The sequence below is a fragment of the Podospora bellae-mahoneyi genome, chromosome 3 (genome assembly GCF_035222275.1).
Source record: "Podospora bellae-mahoneyi strain CBS 112042 chromosome 3, whole genome shotgun sequence".
NCBI lineage: Eukaryota > Fungi > Ascomycota > Sordariomycetes > Sordariales > Podosporaceae > Podospora > Podospora bellae-mahoneyi.
The window spans coordinates 1,798,642-1,826,012 of NC_085882.1; the positions used below are offsets into that span (position 1 = coordinate 1,798,642).

The 27,371-nt window shown below is 52.0% G+C and overlaps 11 protein-coding genes across 11 annotated transcripts; 5 read left to right on the top strand and 6 right to left on the bottom strand.

Annotated features, from left to right (window-relative positions):
* Positions 1 to 4,229: 4,229 nt before the first annotated feature.
* Positions 4,230 to 5,992, bottom strand: ATG8 (ubiquitin-like protein atg8). Its single transcript, XM_062877669.1, is given in 6 exon segments — positions 4,230 to 4,829; positions 4,892 to 5,109; positions 5,269 to 5,459; positions 5,526 to 5,640; positions 5,655 to 5,698; positions 5,763 to 5,992. 3 exon segments carry the CDS (start codon positions 5,356 to 5,358, stop codon positions 4,772 to 4,774), a joined length of 366 nt encoding a protein of 121 aa, XP_062733465.1. The 5' UTR covers positions 5,359 to 5,459; positions 5,526 to 5,640; positions 5,655 to 5,698; positions 5,763 to 5,992; the 3' UTR covers positions 4,230 to 4,771.
* HEM13 (Coproporphyrinogen-III oxidase) lies at positions 5,893 to 7,748 on the top strand (the record flags this gene model as incomplete). The annotated part of the gene is made up of 2 exons (XM_062877670.1): positions 5,893 to 6,654; positions 6,720 to 7,748. Exons 1-2 carry the CDS (start codon positions 6,466 to 6,468, stop codon positions 7,746 to 7,748), a joined length of 1,218 nt encoding a protein of 405 aa, XP_062733466.1. The 5' UTR covers positions 5,893 to 6,465.
* Positions 7,749 to 8,017: 269 nt separating this feature from the next.
* On the top strand, positions 8,018 to 8,737 carry QC761_305270 (uncharacterized protein; the record flags this gene model as incomplete). Its single annotated transcript, XM_062877671.1, has 1 exon — positions 8,018 to 8,737. The coding sequence occupies one exon, from the start codon at positions 8,018 to 8,020 to the stop codon at positions 8,735 to 8,737; it is 720 nt and encodes a 239-aa protein (XP_062733467.1).
* Positions 8,738 to 8,789: 52 nt separating this feature from the next.
* On the bottom strand, positions 8,790 to 10,459 carry RPN8 (proteasome regulatory particle subunit). Its single transcript, XM_062877672.1, has 3 exons — positions 9,994 to 10,459; positions 9,656 to 9,927; positions 8,790 to 9,590 (listed from the first exon to the last, which is right to left on the bottom strand). Exons 1-3 carry the CDS (start codon positions 10,181 to 10,183, stop codon positions 9,012 to 9,014), a joined length of 1,041 nt encoding a protein of 346 aa, XP_062733468.1. The 5' UTR covers positions 10,184 to 10,459; the 3' UTR covers positions 8,790 to 9,011.
* Positions 10,460 to 10,818: 359 nt separating this feature from the next.
* On the top strand, positions 10,819 to 11,182 carry QC761_305290 (uncharacterized protein; the record flags this gene model as incomplete). The annotated part of the gene is made up of 2 exons (XM_062877673.1): positions 10,819 to 11,000; positions 11,056 to 11,182. 2 exons carry the CDS (start codon positions 10,819 to 10,821, stop codon positions 11,180 to 11,182), a joined length of 309 nt encoding a protein of 102 aa, XP_062733469.1.
* Positions 11,183 to 11,406: 224 nt separating this feature from the next.
* QC761_0053260 (uncharacterized protein) lies at positions 11,407 to 11,763 on the top strand (the record flags this gene model as incomplete). Its single annotated transcript, XM_062872501.1, has 2 exons — positions 11,407 to 11,424; positions 11,530 to 11,763. The coding sequence occupies 2 exons, from the start codon at positions 11,407 to 11,409 to the stop codon at positions 11,761 to 11,763; spliced, it is 252 nt and encodes an 83-aa protein (XP_062733470.1).
* Positions 11,764 to 11,954: 191 nt separating this feature from the next.
* QC761_305300 (uncharacterized protein) lies at positions 11,955 to 16,089 on the top strand. Its single transcript, XM_062877674.1, has 6 exons — positions 11,955 to 13,955; positions 14,039 to 14,144; positions 14,203 to 14,525; positions 15,187 to 15,273; positions 15,370 to 15,532; positions 15,611 to 16,089. The coding sequence occupies exons 1-6, from the start codon at positions 12,387 to 12,389 to the stop codon at positions 15,625 to 15,627; spliced, it is 2,265 nt and encodes a 754-aa protein (XP_062733471.1). The 5' UTR covers positions 11,955 to 12,386; the 3' UTR covers positions 15,628 to 16,089.
* Positions 16,090 to 17,616: 1,527 nt separating this feature from the next.
* On the bottom strand, positions 17,617 to 18,413 carry QC761_0053280 (uncharacterized protein). The gene is made up of 2 exons (XM_062872502.1): positions 18,127 to 18,413; positions 17,617 to 18,046 (listed from the first exon to the last, which is right to left on the bottom strand). Exons 1-2 carry the CDS (start codon positions 18,201 to 18,203, stop codon positions 17,878 to 17,880), a joined length of 246 nt encoding a protein of 81 aa, XP_062733472.1. The 5' UTR covers positions 18,204 to 18,413; the 3' UTR covers positions 17,617 to 17,877.
* A 484-nt stretch (positions 18,414 to 18,897) lies between these two features.
* Positions 18,898 to 19,373, bottom strand: QC761_305305 (uncharacterized protein; the record flags this gene model as incomplete). Its single annotated transcript, XM_062877675.1, has 2 exons — positions 18,898 to 18,912; positions 19,053 to 19,373. The coding sequence occupies 2 exons, from the start codon at positions 19,371 to 19,373 to the stop codon at positions 18,898 to 18,900; spliced, it is 336 nt and encodes a 111-aa protein (XP_062733473.1).
* A 1,431-nt stretch (positions 19,374 to 20,804) lies between these two features.
* QC761_305310 (uncharacterized protein) lies at positions 20,805 to 22,576 on the bottom strand. The gene is made up of 2 exons (XM_062877676.1): positions 21,871 to 22,576; positions 20,805 to 21,812 (listed from the first exon to the last, which is right to left on the bottom strand). The coding sequence occupies exons 1-2, from the start codon at positions 22,350 to 22,352 to the stop codon at positions 21,113 to 21,115; spliced, it is 1,182 nt and encodes a 393-aa protein (XP_062733474.1). The 5' UTR covers positions 22,353 to 22,576; the 3' UTR covers positions 20,805 to 21,112.
* Positions 22,577 to 23,171: 595 nt separating this feature from the next.
* On the bottom strand, positions 23,172 to 27,147 carry QC761_305320 (uncharacterized protein). Its single transcript, XM_062877677.1, has 3 exons — positions 26,206 to 27,147; positions 23,258 to 26,107; positions 23,172 to 23,196 (listed from the first exon to the last, which is right to left on the bottom strand). Exons 1-2 carry the CDS (start codon positions 26,473 to 26,475, stop codon positions 25,808 to 25,810), a joined length of 570 nt encoding a protein of 189 aa, XP_062733475.1. The 5' UTR covers positions 26,476 to 27,147; the 3' UTR covers positions 23,172 to 23,196; positions 23,258 to 25,807.
* Positions 27,148 to 27,371: the final 224 nt, after the last annotated feature.

Genomic DNA, 27,371 nt, shown 5'->3' on the forward strand with positions numbered 1-27,371 from the left:
CAGCAGTTGATTCTGCTTCTTGCCGCGCGTTTCCTGCGGTGTTCATGAGTGCCAACGGATCGATTCGAGGCTGGAAGGAAGGGCTGGCTGGGTTGTTCGACACTTATCAGGTAAGCTATCCTCGTCTTCATTCTTCCCTCTCTCTTTATCGACTGCTGCTTCTCGCTGTCGAATGATGACAACTTTTGAATTGTCTTCTTTTCCCAACTGAATCGACCATGAAGAGAACTAGTCTGTTTCGGGCTTTCTCCCACGGGGGAGGGCTTGTTGCTTGCCAGTAAATTTGTCTGACACATACAGCTTGAAGCACATCGATGTTGCAGAGTTTTGTTTTTGACTTTGGAGCTTGAGCACTGACCCTTGAAGCAGATTTTTCAGAGCACAATTTCCGCTTCGGTTTTTCTGCTTTCTTCAACTTTGCAACTAACTACGCAGCGACTCTGCACAACAAAATCACCACAAAAGGTTAGTTTACTCCCTCTGCTCGCAGCACTTGACCACCACACCCCGATTCTACCATGATTCAAACTTTCCCACATTCGCAGTTTCCACTTGAGTCCCACCTAGAAGCCTATTTCGGGACATATGAGGGAGCAATACTTCCTTGGATGTATGATTTTACAGAATCAAACAGTCATCGCTCTGAGCCTTGTTTGTCAGAAACCAGTTGCTAACATTCTGTTCTGGTTTTCAGGTTTCCTGCTGGCGTCGCCAATGTTTTTGATAGCTTCAATACAAGATTATTCCTGCAACTTCTGTGTCTTTTCATGTTGCGTTGCCGTGGTGACTATGCCTTGTGTGATAGATGTTTTCGATTTTCAGCCTCGTGCGCGCATCGTAGTCGATGTGTATAAGCAGGAGCTCTCTTATTCCAATCTAGCGGCCCAAGGCACAGTGATGTTGCCATTTCTCGTCAAAAAGAGGAACACCAATTGGGCGTCAACATTGTCGTTGTCTATTAGAAATGCCCAAGGTACCCAAAGGTAGTTTACTCAAGGTGAAGACTTGGAGCTGTCAAGGGCGTTGATGCCTTTCACATGATACTATCTACTGCTTCAGTTCCAAAACAACTTCGCTGACCAGTTCCAGCCAAGAGGGCTTTTGAGATAGCCTAGGGTGTTAAGAGTGAGTAGGAATGTGACATGTAGGCAAGTGACATCGGGATCAGCGTACATGGTGAAGGCGCAGGATCCGTCGATCTGGCATCATGGCTATCCTCACTTGCACGCCAGCTTCTTTTCCGGCCTGGGTGCCGTCGTCGATGTTCTAACTTCCCAAACCTGAGGCTCTTGTCAAACTCCCGCCCCTTCTTCATCGTCTCCAAAATCTTGAAACTGATCTCAACCCCCTGCCTCGTGCACTCGTCAACGTTCTTCACCGCCCTCCTACACATCGGGCAGTAGTTGTTCCTCTCCAACCAGCGAGCAGCACAAGACCTGTGACACCAATACCCACAATCAGACAACGAGACAGGCTGCTTCAACTCATCCGTCTTGTCCATCGATCCGTCCAGACAAGCGTTGTCGTTGTCGTCGTCAATCGTCTCCTGGCAGATGACACAGTCGATGGTGGTGTCCCGGTAGCTATTGTTCCCCCAAAAATCGGCTTCCAGATCCCGGTTCTGGTAACGACATTCCTTCACTCACCGGGGAAAGCTCCGCGAGACAGTCGGCGGGCAAGAAATTATTTCCGAGTTGGCAGGGTGCATGAGGAAGCCACTCGTGGCTTCAAACTCGGCGACGTCCAACCATCCCCCCCTGAAATCAACAAGATCCATCAACCATGCAGTCATCAACCTCCTCTCCATCAACACACACCACTCGCTCCCAACCCTCTTCCATTGCACCCTCCAAAGTACCACAGCAATGACGACTCCAGGTCCGGCCCCAGCCGATGATAACCTTAAATCCTGCTGATGTTCCCATCCCAGTAACACAGTGACTCTGCAAAGGTCTGGCACGCCATTTCGATAAGAGGCTCGTCGGTGACTGACAAGACCCAGTTTCCAGTCGTTCGAGCCGTCTTAATACTTCGCTGAACCAACGTCAATGCAGCAAATCTTTCCCCTGCGGAAATGTCCAAATCGAACTCCTCTCCACTCTTGATAGCGGCATCTTTGACGACCTCCATGCACAACGCAACTGTCGTCGCCATCATAGCAATTAGTACACGGTCGATGGCGTAATCCATCGAGTCGATCGATTCAAGATTTTGATACTCAGTGCCTGCGTAGTAATCTTGCAACATGTCACGGGAAATAAACCTATCCACCAGGTGCCTGGTTAGTCCGGATAAATGGAGCATAGCGTCGCTGTAGCCGTGCTCGCTCCCGGGTTTTCGGTCGGTGATGGTGTCGATGGCGGCGTTGGAGATTTGTCGTATGTGATCTCGAAATTGTCCGATCCGGTCACTGCCGCTTGGCAGTAAGGAATGGACGTCATTGGGACTGAGGTAATGGGGCCTCATCAGGTTGACGTTCGCCATTTTGGAAGCGTGGATGTGTTGCCTAGTCCTGTGTGTTGAGTTCGCTGCTTTCTGACCGAGTCTTTGAAGGTGTTGATGGACGAAGAGAATACTCAGTTGAAGATATGTGAAAACCACAGTATATATCCGCCCAGTGAAATCCACTTCAAGAAAAACTTGTTCACTCCGTGGCTGTATCAAAGTTTGTTAGTGACAAAAACCGTAAATCTCCACGCCGCAGGACCACAACTCTACCACAGGCTTCAGCTCATGGCCACCGCGTCGTCGAAGCATACTCCCAAAGCTCGTGAACCAGCACAACACATCCTTCCTCTCATACCTCACCACAAAACCAATACCCACACCCCGGCAGCGTCACCACCCCACCTTCCCTATCCCAATCTCGTAAAATAACCCCCAAACAAATATTACACCTCACCTTTTTCTCTTCATTGTTAAAAACTGCCAAGTAACTCCTTATGCGGTGTGAAATACCGGGCAAGTTGCCTAGGAATTCTTCCGTGGCGACGGGGGGGTGGGGGTGCGGGTGCAACTTCGATTTCTGAGTCTGTGGAGAGGGAAGGGAGGGTGGAGAGGGACGAGGAGGACAAGGGTGAGGGTTGTTGTTCTTCTTCTTCTGCTTCTTCTTCTTCTCCCGCGACAGAGGGGTTCGCTTGGTTGTTGCTGGTCGTGGTACTACCCCAGGAGGACGAGGAGGAGGAGGAGTGGGAGGACATTTTGGGCTGCTATGTGATGTGGAGTACTGACAACCGATATAAAGAAGAGATGTTAACCCAAAAAACATGCGAATGGGGAAGAGGTTGTCGTCGTTGTTGTGAAAAGTAAAAATTGTCGTTGTGAAAGAAAACTACCCCAAATAGAATCATTCCCATGTCTGCGTCTCTGTTTGTCCTGCGTGAGGTGTTGGCAAGATGTGGAAAAGGCAGGAGCGAGGTTGAAGGGGGGTTTACACATGTGGTAAAGGAAAGACAGAAGGAAGTAAGTCATCGGTCGACGGGTGGGATCATATGGCAGGTGCCTGTCATGGGCAGCTGCTTCTCTTGGAGAGTCACATCTTGGGTTACGTCTTGTCGAGGTTGGAGAATTCATATAATGTATGTTTGGTATGAACTAGAAAGTGAAAAACTGAGAGTTGATGAGCATGCTGTGGACAAGAACACAGGTGAAATATCAAGGTCTTGACAAATAGTCAACCCTTTTGCAGTCTATTGGACCCTTGACTATAACCCAAGGCGTATGAGCTGTGCTTAAAAGCTTCTTCATGGTTCTGAAAGATGTGTTGACAATCTTCAGAGGCAGATCAACCGTCTTCAAAGGCATTTCCCATCCTGGATCAGTGTTGCTGGCTGGCCGGGCTGAACTGGACAGACACATCTGGAGAGGTAAATTCACACGAGTACAGAGTTGCTGTAGTGCAGCCAATGTGTATCGCCCAAAAGAAGAAAGCTATCACGAGTTACGCAATATTAAAGTGAACCATGTCCATCTCTCTCCAAGCGTCGTCTCTTCCCAGCAAGCCACCACTTACACCCTCCTCACTGTCCAATCACCATCCAGCCCCCTGGACCCATCAGGATGGCGCTGGTCCACATCCTGCCAAGTGCCAGGTGTGGATCTGGGTCAGAACCTCAAGGCTACTTCCACAAGGCTTGAAGTTTCCAGTCGGCATCAATTTGGAATGAGCAAGTGCCAGAGAAAAGTCTTCTTGAACAAGGTTTGGACAGCAAGATACAAAAGGTAATGGTAGCTGCGAGACAAGATCAGGTTCATTGGAGAGCTATAGCGCGAGTCTGAGATTCACCACCAGATAGGTGCTCGCGAGGCTATCTCCAGCCCTGTTGTCAAGTGTAACACGGCTCAGGCCACACCGCCTAGTTGAAGCAATGAGGAACAAGAGGATAGGTACAGGGCAACGGGCAGCGGTGAAGCATCGATGGCGAAGGCAGAAATTCCCAGAAAATATGCTGTCTAACAAAGACTCAAATGCAGGCAAGACGAGGCTACATCGCTGAAGCCGTCATTTCTGCCGTCTGCGTTCCCACTCTTCACCAAATACCCCATGCCTCGATAACATAACGATAGTTCTCCAGTTTCCCAATGTGTGTGTGCGAGATAATCCCAGACCCAACGAACCGAACAGACAAAAATGCAACGCAAGAGACAAAAACCAGAGCTCTTCCCAACGTCCCCTCTCCCTCTCAACTGGTAGAAAGTGAAAGGGCCCATCATACCCGAAGTCCAGTGCCGGCAACGCCCATTAAAAACGTCCAGAGGAAAGAAAGTCGATTTAGGCAGTCTCGAAACCACCAAAGGTGTTCTCGCCCGAGTATGTGATGTAAAGAAATCTGTGGCATCATCTGTTAGTGCATGGCTTCTTGATGAACAAAGCAAACAGAGCTGCACATACCCGTCCTCATCCTTGTGCTCTTCATAGATGCTGCTCATGAGCGCAGCGGTTGGAGGCAGGACCTCATCAACGAAGATGAAGATGGCCTTCTCTGGAGAGAGTTTAATCCGTTTGCGAATAACGTAGACGAACTGGCCCACGGTGAGATCGGCCGGAACGAGGTACTTCTTCTTGTCGATGGTAGCGATGTCACTCTTTTCAACCTTCTCACAAATAACCTAATAGAGACACACGGATGATTAGAAATGGGCTTGTTGAGATGGGTGGAGGTGAGTGAAATGGCGGTGCGACCGGTCTCGCTTCTAGGCAGCCAACGGCTCTAAGACCGATGATGTCGATGATGGCTTCACCGCCAAAGAGGTTGATGGAGTACTTACGGGAATGCGGTCAGCATATTTTTGACGAATGCGCTCGGCCTCGGCCTTGCGCTTCTCAAAGGGATGCTCGTCCTTAAACTTGGATCTCATTTTGGCGGGTTGGTTGTTGCTGGCTGTCGGTGTTGGCTGGGTGCTGTGGCTGGGTTGCTAGCAAGTGCTGTGTAGGTGTTGGATGCGGCGTCTGGATATGTCTGCAAGGTAAGAGGTCAACAGCTGGATACCTGTCTGGAGAGGAAGGTGAAGGGTGGAAGAAATACCTCTCCTGGGTGATGGAAATGATGGTTGTCGGAGGAAGAAAGGTCGAGTTGAGTTGAGTTGGAGAAAGGTGGTGGCCTTGTTAAGCTGGGGGGGCTTGCGTTGCACGGGTGCTGGCTGCTGGCTGCTGGCGGGCTGTCTGGCGGACGGAGAGGCGGGGTGCCCAGATGACTAACTAGTTAAGCTCCCAGAGCAGTTTAGCGCGTGCCCATCAAGGGTGAATCAGATGGGGCGCTCACATGGCGGACGACTGTCACCTGCTCTGGTACCGGTACTTATGGCTTTGTGGCTTTGCGCTTGATCCATGACGCAGCCCGGCTTCTTATCGCTGGGAGCAGCCTTTAGGTAGGTCACCGAGCAGAAGCTAGACTCTTTTGGCTCACCAGAGAGAGCACGGTGAGGTCCCCGTATGAATCATCAGGGCTTCCATTTTACATTTGCAGCGAGGCAACCAAGTCCATGAACCTGTAAATACCTTATACTATCTAGATGTCCTCATGACAGAGGACGGGAAGCTATCCCTGGATCTCAATCAGGACCGGGAATGCCCCGCTTTCCTGCCTGGAGGGTGTGCCTGCAAGGGACGACCCCGCGCCGTGTTCTCAACGTCGCGGTACAAGGAACGTGGGGAGGCCCTTGTCCACCCGGCACAAAATCCCACTTGGGGCTCCGGCAAAGGTCCCGGTTCCCAGGAACCCATTCCGCAGCTCTGGAATCAACGAAACGTTCGATTCCAAAAGCCAGATCAGCCGAGCCAGAATCGCTTCCAAAAGGGTGGTCTGCGGAGAGGATCTGTCACTCGGCACTGCCCGTAAGCCGTTAACTTACCCGCCGAGTCTTGAAAAGTGGCCTCATGTTGGCGCCGAGCATCGTCTGATCCCAAGTACCGAATTGACCAACTCTCCGCCAACGGGCCGGCTTATATATAAGAGCTGCTCGAACATGGCCTCCCGTCGTCAAGCTGCCCGTTTCTTGTCGCAGTTCAAGTTACGTCCTCAATTGGCCTTCAGGAGAAGCCTTTCAACCTTGTCCAGCTCGACATCTTCAAGCTCGACGTTTGTGCCGTGGGCCAGATACGCCGGGTTGGCAGCTTTCGGTCTGATTGCTTCCGTGCCATTAACCTACGCCATGGTATGCTCCCTTTGAAGCCGCCGCTCGCATCTCAGCAAGCTAACAGGTATCTCCCCCCCCCCCAGGCCGTCACAGAACCCCTCAGCATGGACTCCCTCAGTCTCGCCGAGCGCGACCAGCAACAAAAGAGGAACGAGGGCGTCTCCGAAACCTCCCCCATGCGCCTCCGCATGGAAAAGTTTATCAAGGAGCAACAAGAACAGATTGTAAAAGCCCTCGAAGAGGTAGACGGAACGAAATTCCGAAAAGACGAATGGCAGCGCAAGGAAGGCGGCGGCGGCATCACCTGCTGCCTCCAAGACGGCAAGGTCTTTGAGAAGGCCGGCGTCGGCGTCAGCGTTGTCTACGGCACCCTCCCCAAGCCCGCCATCATGAAAATGAGCGCCAACCACAAGAACATCGCTCCCGACGGGGAAGTCCCCGAGAGCCTCGAGTTCTTCGCCGCCGGCCTCAGTCTGATCGTCCACCCCAAGAACCCCATGGCGCCAACGGTCCACCTCAACTACAGATACTTTGAGACGGCCAAGCCGGACGGGTCATCGGGGGCGTGGTGGTTCGGCGGCGGCAGTGATTTGACACCCAGCTATCTCTTCGACGAAGACGCGATACAGTTCCACAGAGACCTCAAGGAGGTCTGCGACAAGCACAACAAGGATTACTACCCGAAATTCAAAAAGTGGTGCGACGAGTACTTTTACAACAAGCACCGCGGCGAGGCAAGAGGGATCGGCGGCATCTTCTTTGACGACTTGGATGAAACCGTGTCTGACAAGGAGAACACGTTTGCTTTTATCCAGGACTCACTCAAGTCGTTTATCCCGACATATGTCCCTATTGTGCTGAAGCGCAAGGACATGCCCTTTACCGAGGCGGAGAAGGACTGGCAGCAGATCAGAAGAGGGAAATACGTCGAGTTCAACCTTGTGCACGATCGGGGGACGTCGTTTGGGCTGAACACGCCTGGCGCGAGAGTGGAGAGCATCCTTATGAGCATGCCGTTGACGGCGAGCTGGAGGTATATGCACGAGCCTGAGCCGGGGAGCAGGGAGGCGAGGCTGGTGGAAATCTTGCAGAACCCAAAGGAGTGGGTGTAGTTGATGAGGGTTTGAAAATCTGAAAATTGTATTTAGCGGTTTCATGTACATTAAGTATTGTAACGTCTGGGGGGAATATTGTACAAAATTTGAAAGAAATAGATTTCGAGTTCTGAACTTCATCCGTCGACGGACATGACCAGTGCACGGGGCATCAACCTTTGACTTTCAACTCCAACCACCAGCATCAGCATTTCACTGGGATGCACACTCTCTTTCTCAAAACGGAAAAAATTCTCTTCATCCCTTGTTAGTTTTCCACAAGAAAGATGACCCTACCCACCCCACGACACTTCCTCACCAACCTCATAAACCGCCTCCCCACCATCCCCCTGGAACCACCTCAACCCCCATCAATCAACCGAACGCCCAACAGCAACGCCCTCTCTCGCATCCCCGTCTCCCACCGCCACCTAATCATAACCCTTCACGTCCTCTTCCCCAACCTCGTCCTCCCCTCCCTCGACCTCCTCGACCGCGGCCTGGTTCAGAAACTCGTCCTCTCTGACAAGATCAAATACGAAGAGCCGGAAGATGATCAAGCAGAAGATGTGAGAGGCGCGATATACGTGGTGTATTCCACCACCGCCGCCCCGTCCCGCAGACGCAAATCAGTCAAGCCCGACCCCGACGATGACAGGGTGGGAAATCGAGAAAACAGCCAAAAATATGTGGTCCATTTACAGGCATGGAACTGCTCCTGCGCGGCGTTTGCTTTCTCCATCGTTCAATCACTCCTGGACGAACAGCCTCCCCAAATACCACCAGAGTTGCACTTGGCAGAAATCACAACAGACGACGACAAGAAGGAATGGGAGTTTGGTGGCATGTCAACTGATGGGAAGGCCCCAAACGGGGGACAAATCCCCACATGTAAACACCTCCTCGCCTGCCTCCTGGCCGAGAGATGGGGCAATGCGCTAGGGGGGTACGTAACCTCCAAACAGGTGGGAAAGGGGGAGATGGCTGGGATTGTTGCTGATGTTTAATCTTGAGTGGGGCCAGAAGCAAGAATGGAGTCGAAGAAGCTGGAGGTCAATGTGTAGACCTGGGCCTTCGTGGTCATTAGTTGTGATTCAAAGCAGCACGGCTTAGAAACGAGGCATAGTTAAATATTAATAACACGCCCACTGTGTTCCCATCATCGGGAAAAATCTATGGTTCCTTCTTCGTACAATCATTTCATTTGTATGTGGTTGCGGGCTTGTCTCTGAGTCCCACTGCTCGCCGTCCAAGACCTCTAGGTCCACTCACTCAGAGTATTTACTTCTTCTTCTCCTTGCCCTCCTTCTCTTTATCTCCCTCCCTGGCATCCCCGTTCGCCGCTGGGCCACCCTCCTTCTTCTCCCCATCCTTCCCATTCGCCGCCTCCTCCTTTTTGGCCGCCTCCTTCTCCTCGGCCTGCTGCCTGTTCTGGTTCTTGTTTTCGATCAAGTCATGGAAAGCGGTGATGGCGCGAATCAAACTGCTAAGGTAGATGGCCATGAGCTGGTCGTTGGTCTTGATGCTCATGGCGTGTTGGAGGTCACTGTCGGCCTTGCCGCCGGATTTGGGCGTCGATAGGTTGGGCAGCAGGTTGAAGATGTCTTGCAGGTTGCCGAGAATCGTGTGGTTGACGGGGAGCTCGCCGTCAAGGACCTTTTGCAGGTAGATTTGGATGTCTCGCAGGCGGAAGTGGAGGCCTTGGAGGGACTGGAGCTGGTTCGTCACGCGGGTGGATAGTGTGCCGACGGCTACGTCACGAATGTCGCGGAGGAGGTGCTCAACACCAATTTCTTCGGCCTCTTCAGCTTCGATGATGGACGGTATGTGGACAAAGGTCTTGGAAGCGGTGGTTCCGTCCTGGGAGGGGCAGTCAAGAGGTTAGCTGTTGGGGAGCAATTCGACAGAAAAGAGGCAACACATACATCCTTGATCTCCTCCGTAGCAAAGTACGCGTCTGTGGGCACGCCCGACTCCTTTGGCTGGACATCAATGATGACCAGCAATGGGTTGGGGGTGTAGCGCTTGAAGAGCTCGTTGATTTCGAGATCCGAGGCCCGCAGCTTGGGGCCGGAATGGTACCACCCTATGAGCTTCTCTCTCGCATTGACCTTCTTGAACATGTCGTTCATGTTCTCGATATAGTTATGGTCGATGAACCAGACTGTGGGGTCCTTCTCGTCTTCCTCAAAGGGAACTGTGATGATGATGGGCTCAGGTCAGCATGCGATTAGCAGCTGGACGGGTTGGCGATGAATCCCACCTGCGAAGCTGTTTGACACCCGCACATTCTTGCCATCGTTTTGCCCCAGCAGAACACCGACTACCCGCTTGCTCTTGGACGTGTTGGCATCGGTACGGTTGTAGTGGTCGACAACGGAGAGGAGGACGAGGGGCGCAACCGAGACACTGCGCGACACCAGCGAGAGCGTCTCTTGGGTTGTGGTGGGCATGTTGTAGTGGGCGAGCAGCAGTTGTCGTCGGTGGTGAGGGCGGCGGGCGGCAGGGAGATGTCAAAGTAATGCAATCGGGGCCGTGGGGTATCGCTGGTGCTAAAACAGTTGTTGGGTCAAGATGGGACTATTGCAAGTAAATTTGGTTGTTTGGGTCTCTGTTGTCGTCGTCACTGGCTTCGCTGCCTCGCCAGATTCAAGGTGAGTACCCAATCGGGCTAGCTTCAGGTGCGGGTGGGCTGCTCTGGGTGTCTGGGAAGCGCAAGGCTGCGGTCGAGGCACGGGGCAAGGGCGGGCTGAGGACCTCACCGCCTGCTTTGTTGGGCAGCTTACATCATCGTAGCACCAGTCTGGATGGGGTTAGCGTCTTCTTTTGAGCATCCTCTTTGGTGCTGGTTCGGCCGGCACTGCATGACAGGTGCGTCAGCCATGGCTTGGCAGGGCCCGGGGGTTGATCATCGGCCCATATCAAGAAACAGGCCCCTCCATTCTTTCAAGTCTGGGGAACCATCTCCCCTCCAACATATTGTCAACGTCAACGTAAACGCCATTTATTGTATCGCCAGCAAATATTTACCCGGGAATATCCAGTTCTACTCTCTTGCCCCGAGAACTACCCAACCAACACCGATACCATGAGAGTCTTCTCTTTCCTTATCGCGGCCCTGACCTTTTTCTCTGGCGTCATTGCCGTGGACATCCAAAAGTCGGTCCTGATCAGCTACCCCCCCGAGACCCCCGATTCGGTTGTCGACAATGCCAAGAAGGCCATCAAGGATGCAGGAGGAGTCATTACCCACGAGTACACTTTGATCAAGTAAGTTGCGGTCAGCGTGCAACCATATGTGCAAAGATTCTAACACTGTATTCAGGGGCTTCGCGGCCAAGGTTGGAGAGAAGGTATTGGAGACTGTTACTGCGTGGGGTGAGGAGTACAAGGTCTCGGTTGAGGAAGACGAGGAGGTGCACACCATGGGCGGCAGCCACATTGGAATCTGACGAAGGCAAAAAACGACAAAGGAAAAGAATCAAGTAACGATGGGTCATGAGGGGCGCCCTGAATGAGGGCTCCTTGTGCGACGATGGACTACACTGATTGGCGTTATCTGGATGGTTGGGTGGTTGAATAGACCTGATGGGTCCTGTACACGAGGGTAGTGTTATTGGTTATTCGCGAATTAGTTCTGAATACGTTATGCGTGTGGTGTGGTGTGGTGTTGAAGATGCAGCTGTGTGGCATGGTAAGATGCTTCTACTGACTTATAACCCAACTTGAAACATCGGCACCCAAGGTTGGGGCATGAACATCCACAGCCTCGGCTTACTCTTCCAGCAGCGGTGCTCAGTTAGAGGAGCTCATAGCACTCTCGACGAAGGTCTCCATGACTACGAGTCCTGTTGGCATGGAAACAAACTACCTAGTAAAACAGATTGCCAACGCTCAGTTGAGATCACCTGCGCCGGTGCCATACATACTATTCCCGGCGTTGAAGTTCCTAGTCAACGTTAGATCCACCAACAGCCTCGTGGTTCGGATGTGGGTAACAACCACTACCAACACCTCATGGCAAACAGAATAGCTCCTATTTCCGGGTTAAATTAATGATAAAGTCAACCAGAAACACAGGAATCGATACCTATTCATGCATTGTTATGGTTACGTGGGAGGTCCATGAGCGCTGCGGCCCGGGCCAATCTGTGGGGAAGTTTTGGCGCTAATCAGGCCTGGAGCTTCTGTAAGGATGTGGCCAGAGCGCATCGTCTCCGACTGAACAATGGCTTCCTCGCTCCGCATCTGAACCTCGACTCCGACCCGTGCGACCATGAAACGACAAGAGCCCCGATTCAGGCAATAACACTTCAGCATTGTATTGTAAACCACGCCTTGTACCGTGTAAAAACCATGGGACTCGGGTCCTTTGCACTCCACGTCCAGCCTTTGCACTCTTGACGTTCGCCATCACCACGGCCCACCCCCTTTAATATACCATCCCAACTTACACTTACTATCTCCAACATCGAGCACCTAGTCGGATACACTCATACCCTACCTAGACGGACTACAGATACCACCTACTACTGCAGGAACACAAACATCACTCCACCCCGAGGGAATACAGCCCATCTACCAACACCTGATACTGAGATTACACCCACGACTAATCCACGCCGACCTGCCGGCAGCCCGCAGTCCTGTTCCACCATGGCACAACACAGCCCTCACACCCAAACCGCCCTCTTGAAATGGGTTAATACCTTCGACACACGCCGCAAGGCCGGCTCCTTGCAGGACCTGCGAGATGGCATAATACTGGGCCAGATCCTCGAAAAGATGCTGGCCCCTGAATTCCAAAGCTCGAGCCTCATCCAGGCCCCCAGATCAGAATCCGACAAGAAACAAAACCTGGAGACCGTCTACCGCGGTCTGGCGAGATTCCTCCGCACCGACAACCCCCTCCTTGCCCCCTCGCCCTCCGAGTTCCGAGCCATCGCCGAGAACCCAGACGACAACGCTCTCTGCGAGTTCCTCTCGGCCTTCCTCACAGCAGCCTGCCTGGGATCTCTGTCGAGGACATACGTCCCCAAGGTTTTGACCCTTGACAAGGCAAGCCAGGGGGAGATTGCCAAGATCATCAGCCAAAAAAGTCAGCTCAAGGAGGAAAGGGAAAGCAAACGAGGGGAGGGTGACTCTGGGGAAGAGGAGGACCTCGACATTCAGGATGCCCGGGACCCCGAGCTCATGCAGGAGGAACTGGACCAGATGCGCGACAAGGTGGAAATCCTCAAGAAGCAAAATGCTGATTTGCAAACCCGTCTCGACAAGCTGCTCGATACAAGAGAAGCCGTTTTGCATGACCTGAGGGTATCACAGGATGAGCTCCAGACACTGAAGCGGACCAGGGGGCAAGATGCCTCGGTGGCGATCCGGGACATGCGCAACGAGGTTCGCGAGAAGATGGACGAGATCGACCGATTGGAGGTTTTGCTCGACAAGGAAACAGCTCGGGCGGCCAGGCTAGAAAAGGAAAACGAGACTCTACGGGCCAAGGCCGAGAGAATTGTGGAACTTCAGGACAAGGTCACGTTGCTGGAGCATGAAACGAAACAGCAGCAGCAAATGATCAAGGGACTCGAAAACTACAAGAAAAAGGCCCAGGACCTGACGGCTATCCAGCAGCGCAACCGGATCCTCGACGAGCAGGTTCAGCAGTACGAGGCGGAAATGAAACTGTTCGAGGAGGTCAAGGAGCAAAACCGGAGATTGCAAAAGGAAGTCGACGAGAAAGTCCGGGTGCTGTCTAGCAACGAGCAGGAAATCATCTACACCCTCCAATCCAAGAATGTCCTCCAAGACACCAACGAGGAACTCAAGAGAAAGGTTGAGTATCTGGAATCCAAGCGCCAGCTTGACGAGGCCACCATTAGGGAGCTCCAGGAACAACTGCAACTGGGAGATATCATGCAGCCAAGTGGCTCCGAGAGTCCAGGGGCCGGCGCGACAAAATTCAGTCTTGAACATGAGCTGGAGGGCACATCGGATCCAACGGTGGCTCTGCGGCTGGAGGTCCAAAAGCTCAAGGCCGAGAACAACCTTTTACGAAATAACATGGCTGTGGCTTCTGAAAATGAAAGACTGCGAAACGAGCTCGATCTTGCTGGTCAGAGAGTGGATCACTATCGCGAAACGGCCACGGATGAGATGGAGAAGCACGCCGTGGCCCAGGAACAGATAGAGGCACTTATTGCCAACGCCATTATTCATGAGGAGTTAGTAGCGGAACCCGAGATTTTTAATAGACATGTACTGATGTTTGGCTATCTAGGGATGCGGCATTTGTCAATATGCGTCAACAGCTGCTCGAAACCACCAAGGAATGCGAGGCCGCTAGGAAACGCATTGTGGAGCTCGAGCAGTTGACCAATGACAGAGAGCGGGAGATTATACAGGTCAAGGCAGAATGTATGTTGGAGGAATTCTGGACTATTTTTACAAGATGCTAACTTGGCTGACGATGCAGTGGAAGCTGTCGGACAAGAGCAGTCCGAGGCGCTCGAGGTGCTCAAGTCATCTGACGAGCTCATCTCGGCGTCTCTGCGCACCGAGCTAGAAGCCACCCGCAAGCAGCTGAAGCACAAGGTGTTTGAGCTCGAGCAGATGAAGGACCAGCTGATGGGTGTGCTGGTGTCCAAGGACAAGACGCAAAAGCGGCTGGACGATGCGCTGGCAGCAGCGGCGCCCAATGGGCAGCAGCAGGCGGACGAGGCAACGCCTGCCAAGAGCAAGAAGGAGGACGCCGAGAAGATCGAGAAACTCAAGACTGCGCTGAAGCAGAAGCTGGAGGTAAGTACCGATTCTTCCTCTCGTCTTGCATCCCCCCACGTGAGCTTCACGTTGGGTCGCGAGCGTCTCGAGGATGTGTTTGTCTCGTCCACATCATCAAAGCAGCCTCGTCCTCTCGGGCAAACGCCTCCTGAACTGTCGGATGCTCAGGGGTCAAGCGATTTGAGCCAGGCGACGGACGACAACTCCTCTCCTCTTGACAGTCCTGCTTCTTCTTCTTCGACCCTGTCCTCGGTGGATGATTACCTCGAGGTCAGGGATGATGAGGACTTGTCGTCGTCAGCGGCAGCGGGCAGGACGACGCGGGGGAGGCCACGGCTCGACAGCGCCAGCTCGCCTGGCGGTCTTGCACCTCCCATCAAAACCTTTTGGTACAAGGACAATAAAGGATGGCTTCCCGGTTTACGGAACATGTTCAACGGCTAGCACACATCTTTGCGCGTACACACACACACACACACACACACACACACACACACACACACACACAATAACTTTTAAACTGAGCTTTTTGTCTTTTTTGCCCGTCACATCACTCCTTACATCATCATATCCTCACATCACACATTGATCTCTGCGAGTACAACATTTTTTGCTCCTTCTTTTTGGGTTGAGAATCTTGATTCACTGATTCGTGATGTGTTTTTTTTTGAAAATATAGCAACTCGAAAAGTCGGAACAAGACAAGTATGAGCTACAGAGGAAGCTGAAGGTGATGGAGAATGGGGGGGCGTATGCTGCTCAAAAGGTACGTTTTGTCTTCCTATCACATTTTTTTATCATCCCAACCTGCAAACTTTTATTCGTCAACATGTATATGCTAACCCCACCTTTGTGTGTGAAGGCGGCCAACGACCAAATCATAAAGACGTTGCAAAAGGAAAACGCCATGATCACGACGGCGTGGTATGACTTGAGCTCGAGGCTGCAGAGCAACCATGTGGTGCTGGCCAGGAGGCAGGACGCGCCGAAGAGCTGGATTAATAAGCAGAGGCAGATGGTTAATGGTGAGTTCTTTTTGGGGGGAGAGCGAGAGGGGGTGAGGATGTTGAATGCTGACTGGTGATTTATTGGTGGGGGGTTAGCTACGCCGAGGAGATAGGGAAGGACGACGGCGGTGGCGGCGGGGAGTGGGTAGTTGGATGATGATGGGGTCGGGAGGGGGTTTGGAGGAGGTAAAGGGGTTTGGACACTGGATTGTCTGGACAAGTCAGGGGTACATGGGAGGAGGCAAAAGAGGGAGGTATATTTAGAGTAGGATTTGCGATTTTTTTCTTTTTCTTTTTCGATTACACAACCCTTTTTAACTTGATGGTTGTTACTTAGTTTATTGGAATACCCCACCCCCTTTTTTTTTTGTTACTTGATCTCTTGTTTGCGGGGGTGGAAGGGGGGATTTTGTTGTTAGAGAGGTATAGATGAGATGGAAGGGTAGACAGAGCTAAGGGGTTAATGAACCGTTTGAAGATGATGTGGTATTTGGGTACTGGTATACCCCTGAATAGACCGCCTTTTTTTTCTCAAAAAAAAAAAAAAAAAAAAAAAAGACAGCCAATGTTTCCAACTTTTTACTGTGTGGAAACAGTTGAATTTTTTTTTATGTGGGATAGGTATATTCCATTCCCCAGGCCCCTATCACCCGGTATTCTCATCCCTGTACTGGATTGATTGAAACTGGACATTGAGGAACAACAATGTTGAAGGGTGGTTGTTACCATTAGGATTGTCATCTCTTCAGCGAAGGAGCGGCCTGGGCTATGAGGTTTGTTGTGGTTGGTTTTGGGCGATTGGGCAAGGGGAGCGAGCCGGCTGGGAGGAGGGTTGTTGTGTTGTGGTGGGAGGGAGGAAGGAGGTGGTTGTTTTGCCGTGGTTGGAGGGAGGGGATTGTCTCTATCGTGGTTGGTTCTGCTGTCGTGGCTGTTTATATCCTCAGGGTTGATGGTGATGGGGAGCTTGTTTTTGTGGCTGTTGCTGTTTTGGTCATTTTTTTTTATGGTGATTGTCGGTTTTGTGATCGTTTTTGGTTCTGGTTCTGAATGTTGTGGTTGTTGTTGTCCTGGTCGTTGTTGTCGTCATGATCCTTCTCCTGGACGGCATGATCCTCCTCCTGACTGTTACCGTTTTTTTGAACCATCAAGGGTTTCGAGCAACAGTGATGTCGTCGCAGGTGCTTCCTCTTTTGCTGCCCTGCGCCTTTCGTCTTGCTCTCCCTCTCGCTCAGTTCCGCCGCATCATATCGTACCAGAGAGCGCTCGAGGAATTCCTGCTCTGCTCTTGAGAATGCGCGGTCTAGAGCTTCCGCCCGGGCGCTCAATAGCCAGGCCTACGGCTCGGCTGGTCGGTCCTGCTGTGCTTCAGGAAATAGAGATAACAATTCCGTGGTCCCCGCTCCTCTCCTGGGGGCGAGGGGCGCGGTTTGGAGGTTTCGCTACTGCCACGAGGGAGGTAGTGGATGGCCAAGTCTGACCGGCAGAGAGGGCAAGTTGTTGACCGGCCACTCCGGCCAAGTTCTTCCTTGAGGCAGAACTCGGATCAGGTTTGGATGCATGCACCTGTTGACGAGGTGTTAGTGACGTTTGAGGCGGAGGGTGGAGGGGGGTTGGGGGCTAACCGTGGAAGATTTGCATGCAACATTTGGTCTTTGCTGTGTCCGATGAGAGGGAGGGAGGGGTATTTGTGCTCGAGTGTTTGATGGAACAGGCGGCGGTGGATGGTGGCGTGTCCGTGGGGAACGTGAAGAGGCTGGGCTAGATGCATAAGCTTCAAGTGCTCGCCAAGATACGAGGTGAGCCACCGTTGGACTACTGAGCAACCGTTAGGACTTGTCAGATAAGCAGTGTACACGGCAAGGTACCTATCTTGGACTGTGTGAGGGTTAAGTTTTAGAGATAAAAGAGTTGGACCTATTCAAAAGTTTGAAGGCAAAGTAGATACAGCCCCAGAGAGGCCGACTTCAACAACCCTTACTGCCCATTTCGCACCAAAGCAGGCACAGCATTTCACAATGCCACCATCTGATCAGATTGCAATTGGCACCAAACGGCATGTTACCACCCCTAACCACAAACAAGCACACAACCAAAATATCTCTCTCGTCTCAACAAGCAAGAACACAGAAGTCTCCATCCCCTACCAACCACCTTCAGTACAAACCAGCCCTCAGCCCCATCCACCTCCACTTCCTCTCCTCCTTTTCGATGACAACAAGATAGATATAAATCCCCAGCATGGTCTACCCATTTAGCCATACGCCCTCGTAGATACCCATTGCCCGTGCCATTCAGACATCCTCTTGTGATACACATCTCCCACTCCCCCAAATCTTCTCCCTGGTGCTGGGTCATAGGGACAATCATGTCTTCAAAGCCAGGTACTGGTTCTCCTCTCGTCTCGACGCAAGATTTCCAGGAAGCTGATTCTGGTGTTGTTGGTTGTACGCGGGAGCTGGCCACGGCATATAGGGCAGGATAGGAGGGTATAGGGTCGTGAGATTGTTCTTGTTCAGGTTGTGAGTCAGGTTACTGGTGTAGGGGAGGGGGTTAGTATCTGTTGGTAGAAGGGGGTGTTAGGAGGTTAGGTAGGGGGCGGGAGGGTGGGTCACGGCGGAGTGTTTTCTTGCAGCAGGACAGCTTCTCTATCACTTTCTCGGGCTTCGTCTCCTCGAGGCAGATTGGGCATTTATCTTTTGTTGACGGGGGAAAGGGGCATGTTTCCTTCGGCTTCAACGTCTTCGGGGTCTGGAGCGGTGGTTGCTGATCCGGACTTTGGTCGATAGACGAGCTCTTTTGTAGTGGAGGTGTTGTCTGTGGATTTTAAATGATGGTGCCATCGGAGACCCATGATGAACTATGGGTAGGTGTAGTGATTCCTTTTGTTTGTCGGTGAAAGAGTCTTTTTGTTGGAAAAGAGCAGAGTTCCCGAATCTAAATCGGTCGGATAAGGAAGGGTTCGGATGGGGCCGGAGTTTACTTTCTCTGATAAACTTCAGGCCACCATATGATTGGGGATGCTGGGGGCTGCCGGAGGAGGGTGTGTGGCACGCTTATTTTCTACACACATGGACGATGTGGATGGATACATCCATTCATGGGGCATGATCAATGCCAAAGATTCCAAATATTCGACCTAAAACACCCCAGCAGCGAGCTATCTATCCCAATCATCCACAAGCTCAACCTTTCCAGGGAGATGCTGTGAAGTCCCCAACTCCTAACCTAGGTATGCAATCCCACCAACTCATCATGAACACTCTCCAGCCCCTGGCTCGGCAAAGTCTCCCATTGATCCCTTCCTTCAACCCAATACAACTCCACCTTCCTCAGGTCCACTTTCCTCAAACATGTTGGACAGTTGTATTTCTTCTTTAGCCAGCTCACGAGGCAATCATCTGTAGGTATGCCACAGTTAGAGCTTAACGAGGGCAGTGAGGTGACAACCACACATACAGTGAAATGGATGCCAGCACTCAGTCAGTATGACGGTATTCTTCATTCCATCAAGACAGATGGCACACTCGTCTCCCCTCACCCTGCAGTTGTCTGTGTCTGACGGCGGGTTGTATTGTTTGTGGGGGTGGATCTCGTCTAGGGTGAGCTCGACTTCTTGGGTAGAGTCGTCTTCTTGGGTACAGTCGTCTTCTTGGGTAGAGTCGTCTCCCTGGATAGAATCATCTTCTTTGTCGATTTGGTCGAAAATGTCTTCTTCAGGGCCGTTCCAATCAGAAGGGATTTCCCCCAGAGAGAGACCCTCAAGAGAGACCTCCTCGGGCTCCTCCTCGCGAGGAAGCGCGTCTTCTTGAGGGAGTGCGTCGATGCTGTTCTGAACTGCTAATCCACTCATCCTTGACATGATCCGAGAGAGAATTACAGATGTTGGCTCAGCTCAAAAGCCGGGCTCGATGGCTCCGGGCCAAAACAGAGCAATGTCCGGTGGTCACCAGGCCATGGCGGAGGGTGAGTGGGTTGTGGCTGGAGTGTAATCGGACAAAACAAACGGAAATGCGGTCCCCAACGTGTTGCCAGATCACTTGAACCTGGGGAGCGAGCTTCCACCGGGCTTGATAATAAATGAAAACGATTCTTGAGCGCACTAATCACATACAAATACTCGCAAGTTCCTACCGCCCTCTAGCTTAACATCTTTTACCCCCATCCCACCCCCATCCGGCGCGCCATCTTTGGGGGGATCCGACCCGTTGTGATAAAAACGACGGCTGGTCATGGGGCTCCCGGTTGTCTTCCCGGTCCGCAAAATACAACCTGTGCCTGAGGGGGTCCAACGACTGGCGGCACAGCGGGCACTTGTGGGTAGATGTCTGGATTATCCAAGGGGCGAGACACCTCCCTGTTACAAGGGCTAGGAGGAGGCTACGCCAGAGTATTCAGGGGAGTGTGCATACGATGAAAGAGGTAGTGCCGGCAACTCAGAACCATGACTAAGATTCTCGCGCTTTTGGCGTCGTCGTCAAATATGTCATCTAGACAAATGGTGCAGGATTTTGTCCCTTGATTGATAGCTCAATCTGCTGCTTCTTTTCCCGGGAGGGGGGAGGGGCGGGTTCTGCAAGTTGAGATATGGTGCCGATAAAGCGACGGATTGCGTCTGGGGGAGGGGGAGTGCTTTGGAGAAGGCGATACCAGTTGGTGGCCATTTGGTGTCGATGTCCACCTTCAACATGAGATGGGATAGACCTGGCCAATAAATGCATAAGAGGGTAGAGCTGCTTGACATGCGTGGTTCTGATTGGTCGTGGTTGTTGTCTCGGAGCGGCAGGGCTCTATTGGTTGGGGGTGTCTTCAGGTGTGAGATGTGACAGAAATTGGTTCACAACAGCAGGCAGTCTTAAAACCCAAGAGGCTGAGAAGTCATGGTTGTAGTAACCTTTGGTGTGGCTGAATGAAGGCGTAATAAAACTTGGTCGTCTGAGTGTGCTCAACTGGCTACCTAGGTAGAACACGAGCAGATGGCGCAAAGGCCTATCGCTCAACAACTGATGAATCCGATGGCTGCTGTGATTCACCGCCGGCCTGGCCAGCAGGAAAGATAAATATCTGAGAGTCATGGAGCAGAGGGCGCGGCCTCGTGTTCCTGTCTTTCAGGCACCAAAACACCTTGTCTTACAACAACTTCTCGCCTTTATTTCCGCTTATGTTCCGCATGCAGCATCTGCCTGGACACCTGGGGAATATTAACAACTCCAAATACATTCATATCACCCAAAGGAACCCACCCAACACTGAAACCAAAGCCGTTGTATAAGACTACTTTAGCCCTCCCACCCCCCCTCTAACTAAAGTAACCTGCTACCTTGCTGAGCAAACCCCCATGCTGCCTCAAGGCAAGTGTCTCTCCTCCCCTCTCTTTCCTCCCGAAATTCAAAGTGAAAACCGCCGCCCTGGGTATCGCACCATGAAAGAAACCGCAAAACGCCAGCCATACTCCTTGATGATGAGAGAAAGGAAATGCCTGTCACCCCTCCATCACCTTATTCCATGTCCGTTGGCCGAGAAAGTTGACGATAATGACACCGCAGAAGAAAAGAAGACGGCCAAGAAAGAAAAGGCGAGAAGTCGAGAGATAAAAGCCCCTCAACCATCAATATGGTACGGCTCAGCAGGGTGATCCCCCCCAGGACCACCACGCCCAAACCTGCGATTAGTCCGAACAGGACCAACCCTCGACCCAGGAAGGACGTTGCCCCGAGAAGGCGTCATCGGAGCCTGAGCAGCCTCCCCATTCAAGCCCTGAACCGTCGTGGCAGCCTGTCGAAGACCCGACTGGCCAACACTCTCAACCGCCCCATCCTCCCTCTTGATCATCACAGCATTGGTGCTGCTCTCGCTATTCTCCGGCACACTGCTTATGCGTCCCACGCTCGCAAGGTAATGCAGCCTCTGCATCTGGGCGGGCGTCTTCTCATAAAACTCGGAGCGCGGCTTGATGATCATTACCGGAACATTGTCACCTATGGCCCAGTTCCAGTCACCCAGCATGCGGATCAGAGTCCAGGAGATCCCAAAGTCACCCTTCTCAAGGACGGTGCCCCATTCCTCTGGGAGGGGTGTGCCCCGGCGGTTGAGGCAAAAGATGTAGAAGAGGAGGTGGGCAACGAGGAAGCGTCGCATGGGGGATTCCTTGGGGGTGTTCTCAAAAACAAAGGCGACGTCCTGCATGCTGAGACAGACGTGATCGGCAGAGGCAGGGCCCAGGTAATCGTAGAGGACATCAACACAGGCGTTGCGGAGGCCGACGCACTCAAATTTGTAGCCGAGAACGTAGACACCGAGGCTGGTGTCAAAGAGTTAGCAGGTGACAAAAGTGATTATAAATCAGCAAAAACTCATACTAATCGCGGATAGTGGCACTCTCCCCTTCAGAATCTTCGTAAGGAGCCGGGAGCCGAAACGAGCCCGTGTTGCCAGAGAGAGCAAAAGCATTGCCATAGCCCCAACGCAGAAAGATGTTGAACAGCTTGGGGTCGACATCAGGAAGTCTGATAGGTTCCTCATTCTGTGAAGCAGGAGTGTTGGCAGGACTGGAGGCTGGACTAAGACCCTGAACCTGACCAAAACCATGAGGCTGCTGGATAGAGGCCTGAGTCTGGCCGAGATCCTGATAGCTGGCAGGCGAGGCGGGACCAGCAAGGCCCTCGCCAGAAGTGAGAGTCGCACGTGTACCGCCACTAAGCAAGCGGGTAAAGAAGGGTGAATTCTGCGTCAGCAATTTCTCGTGAACGTTCCGCGCCTGGAGATCAGGACCAAGGTAGATGGTCACGATCCGGCCGGCGAACCAACTGGGGTCGAAAAAGTTAGCCGCTGGGCGAGGCATGTTTCCGTTTGTGTATGTGTTTGTGAGTGTCAATGAGGATATGAATGGAGTTGAGAGCTGGCGGATTGTCGCCCCAGGCACTCCAAGCGTGAGTGTGAGGTGTGGTGAAAGAGAGAAGAAAGGGAAGAGAATTTGCAAGCTGCGCAAAGATTTATAGGCCCAGAGCTCGGCGACGAAAGTTGGCCCGGCTTTTCAGGGAAGGTGCAATCCTCCTAGTGATGATGTCGCCGTCGACGACAGCACATTGGGATGATGGAAGCAACTTACTGGTCCAGACGGGGCCGAGGCCTAATCTGCCACGAGCCTTTGAAAGGCGTACCTGTATTAAACATGATTGTCCCTTTTGCTAGCGAAGGACGCCAAAGCGAAATACAATTCCGGACCGTCTGGAAACGAGAGGTACCTATACAGAGAGTTGTTTCTGAGTCGATTGTAGACGTTTGTGGGGTAGAAGAGAAAGATCGCCGACAACCCGCAGAGCAAGCCTATATACTACCTTTCCACTACCACTTGATTATGCCCCACATAACTGACTGCTTCTATCAGCATGGATGGGAGCAACATGGCAAACTATTCACTATCGGCCCCACTAACTCATCTCGATGGAAGAGACAGGCGGGGACAGGAAACTGTTGAGATAGTCTCTGATAATAGAGCTCAGATGGACTGGGTGTATCAGAAGTCAGAGTGTCAGTAAGACAGAGGACGCTGAGAGAGACTTGCTTGACTACGGCTTTGGGTATTGCTCGGATTGCCCTCGGACAGGTCAAGCTGGGACACAACTTGCCTGTAATCCACCGTTGTCCAGATATCCTACTTGGACGAGCTGGAACTAGATTTACCTCTGATCTTGCACTTTCTATCAATCCGGAGTAATGCCCTTGTAAAGGCTAAGGCAAACTCACCTCGTATCACTTACCGTACATCAACCCCAGCTTTCAATACCTGCTTCCAAGCTTACCAAGAGCACCCCAACAGAAAATCCTACCTCCCAAAAGGTATACCATGACATAGCAAGATAACCAAAGACAGAGGCCCCGAGCCTTTACGTTAAGACATGATCTCCACCCTTTCGCATCAGTATACACACCCCCAGCCCGAGGTCAGCCAGCAGAGAGAACACCAAGATACTCCCCCGTCCAACTCGGACAAAAGTCAGATAAGAGAACCTACATATAGATCTTCAAAACCAGGATGACTTTCACTTCCCTGACCACATCTGACAATGAAGAATAAAAACTATTGCACTTGCAGCAAAATCACAAAAGACATACAAAGCAGCATGATCCTTATAGAGAGTCTCTAAGAATAAAGGTACCTATAGTGGTATCTTTGTGCCACAGCCATAGAAAACACCACCCCCTGAGCCCCTTTTCCCACCCACACATCAACCACATCCACAGCAACCACAACCCAACCACCAAAATGACCCAAACTTCCCCCGACCATCATCTCCAAAATTACTCCATAAAATATACCCAACCAGCGGAGTCTCTTTACGCCGTAAAAGACCCGACCTTGAGGATCCTAACCCATCTCACCTCAACCGTGACCGTTTGCGCCAAACCCACCGTTTCCATCAACCTTCAGTTTAGATCTGCAGTTCCTTCAATGCTCCTCATGTTCCTCTCCGACTCCATAAACTCATGATTCGCCCACCAGCAACTCAGCTGACCTCTTCGTCCCCGCTCGCCAGCATGCTGCCCCGACCACGTGGCGTATTATTCCACCTCTCCACCCGCAGCAACAACGAGGATACAGACTTCAGTAGGTTCTTACCCAACTTCGAAAGGGACATGATCACTGCCTATGCATTGAGAACTGGCGGTTAGATACACCTCTCAACAACCGATAGACACACATCATATCAAGCAAAATTGGAACCAGTAATCAGAGCGAAGAAGCCATATACCCACGGCCAATGTTCAAGATTTCCCATAATCACAAGAAAAAGTTATTCATATCTTGGCAAACACAACGCCCCCTCTTCGTCCTAAACCCAAAAACTGGGGGACGAAAAAAAAATACGCTGGACACCACCGATAGAATAGAGAGCCCACCAAAACCAACCCAGGCTAGGTAGACACTATCAAAACCAACACGCACACACCACAAACACACACACAACAGACAGCGGCCGCTTTCCCAAATACAAGACGCCTACACCCCAAAGCAAAAGATACGACAAAGATATCTTTCCATAGAGAGAAGGCCCCGCAAAGGGGAACCCAGAAAACAAAAAGTTATGTGCTTTCACCCCGCCCACCATTTGATTTCCGCGCGCCCAGTAGTGTACCCGTCCAGAGATGCAAAAAAGGCCCTTGACAAAAATAAAAAAATCCCAAGTCAACAAAAAATAAGAGGATATCAATGGGTGAACAATTCGCCCGCCGAATGCCACCCAAGCCCCCCCAACCCCAATGGTACAAGAGAGGAGGCCAAAAAATAGCCACAATAGACAACAATATGAAACAGACAAAAACACAACCAACTCCACCCTTCCCCAATTTCCTTCGTCCGAGAAATTTCTCAACCAACAAAACCGCAATGTCTTTGCCGACCAGACCTCCCCCAAAAAAGATATTTCGCCCATGTTGTAAAACCCGCACCACCCAAAGATCAGAACACCTAGGTTGCAAGAAGAGAGAAAAAGCACCCCCAACCAGCCCCAAACAGACGGCCGAGGAGAGACCCCCGGGCCACTCTATATGTCGATATTCTTTTCTTTGTAATGAACTCGTAAAGACCCGTGAGACCGTAATGACGTTTTTTTATCGTGAGACTGAAAAGTCGTCGCTTCCCCGTAACGACGAGACGCAAAAGAGATGACGCCAGCCCAAAATGTTGTATGGTATCGAGAAAAAGAACCAGAAAGTGAAGACCGCTGTGAAACTCCGTCGTGAGACACCGATGCAAAAACAATGAAGCTGGCTTGATGATGCAAAACCACCTGAAAAACGCCCATTCGTTGTAAACCGCAAAACAAAACCGCAGCCCTCATCTTTCGAGGTCGGAAACACCGGCCCGAAAATAATATACGTTTTGTGGTATCAGAAACAACAAACGAAGAGGTATCGATTATTCTTTCATCGCGCCATCCCAAAAGTCAAAAGTTTTTTCCGCTTCGAAACAAGTCGCACAAGAGTCGATTAAGGATGTTGTTTTGTACAGGTGATAAGGGTATCGTGAGGGGGTTGTGCAAGGAAGTCGAGTATCCATGGTGAAGTTGTCGCCCCCTGCCTGCCAGAGGGAAGGTGGTAATAAAAAAAGAAGAATCGATGCCTGCTACTTTGCTTTTCTTTTCGGTGCCCGCTAAGATGAACAGCTGCTCGGAACGAATGTGCGCATGCAAGTAATTTTACAATGTTCGTAGTTTGCACCGACGACGACGGCGTTGCAGTCGGGGCTTTCAATCTCGTCTAGCGTCACAGCGGAAGCGAGACGACAGCCCCAACTTACCACCGCCGGCCGATGTTTTGCGGCTGCATCCGGGCGGGAGAGACCGAAGGAGGTGGGCTCGACATGGTGATGCCGGTAGCAGGGTTGACGATGGGGATGGCGTTGCGGGCACGGGTAGCGGCAGGCTGGTGGATCTTGAGGTTGCTAGAGTGGCTTTGGTATGGAGGAGCATACACTGGCGAGCCGGTCTGGACAGGGTAGTGGGCGACCTGGATGGGCTGCTGAGTGGGCGACCCTTGGGGCGAGTTGCTTGCCAGCGAAGAACGCTCCGAAGACGAGCTGTTTATCGACACGAGCTTTGGGGCCATCAATGTCAGTACTTGAACGTGGCAGCGGTGCAAAAGAGGTCCGTGTCCACCAATGGCGCCGGGCCAGAGGGAGGGGGAGTGCTCACATCAGTCTCGGTCAACAGGCCTGGGCAGAACTCCATGTCGTCTTCCAGATCAAAGGACCGGCAGGCCTCGAATCTTGACCGAAAGCTAGACAAGTTTACCGACTCGGTCAACTCCTTCATGCTGCGCACACCGCGAAACTGCTTCTGGGGATGCTGCGAGACCGATAACCTGGGGGCTCTCCGGTTGCGGCCGCCATGGTGCGTGTGCGAGACGGCAGGGGCTGTGGCAGGTGTTGGATGCTGCTGGTGCAATTGATAGTAGGAAGACATTATGAATGGTGTTGACACTCTCAAGCCAAAAAGCGTCGTCGTCGTGAAGGGGTCGAATGGTGAGTCTGGAGGCGGTGGTTGCGGTGCTGGTTGTGGATGTGGCGAGGGTTTTGTGCGGAAGCCGAGCTGCAATTTTGAAACAATAACAATGAAACCGGGCTAACCGAGGGCGAAAAGTGAGGTGGACGGCGTTGTGGATTTGATTGCCAAAATGAACCGAATTAGATGGGAATAATCGTTGTGGTCGTGTGTGTTGTGTCGTGGTGGTGATTCTTGTTGAAACGCCTTTTTTTGGTTTTGGGGGGGAGGATAGGTTTTGGTGGTGGTTTTGGTGGGACGAGGAGATGGGTAGGTTGAGAGGTAAAGTAGGAGAGAGGCGAGGGAGGAGAGGGACAGAGCAATCGGAGCGGGCAAATGGGTTGGTCAGAGGGAAATGGTGGGTGGATGGGGGGGCACTGGGGTGGCCTACAGGGGTTTCCTGCACGCGAGAGGCAGGACCCCGGGCCACACCCACATCAAGACGAGCACCAGACACACTCTGAGCGAATGCACTGGCCACTTTTCTTGCAGCCCGGGTGGCAAAGGTATCCACTTTCTTCTGTTGATTGGTTACCCAGTCCACGCTAACCCTAATACAGTTTAGAGTCTGTTGTCGTGTAATTTTGGCTGGGCGTTGCCTTGTGCGTCCTCCGCCAGCCAATGCCGAAAACGGTCTGACGGTGCTGGCCGTCGCTGGTTGGAGTGTGGCGCTGCCCTCCTGCCAGCCGGCAAACCCTCGAGAAGCCCGATTCTCCACTCCGTCTCCTGCCCACAATCGTCACCCGACGTGGCCCGACACCACCGCTTCTTCTTTTGATACCGCCAAACACTGGTGATTCTGGTGGCATTCAATGTAT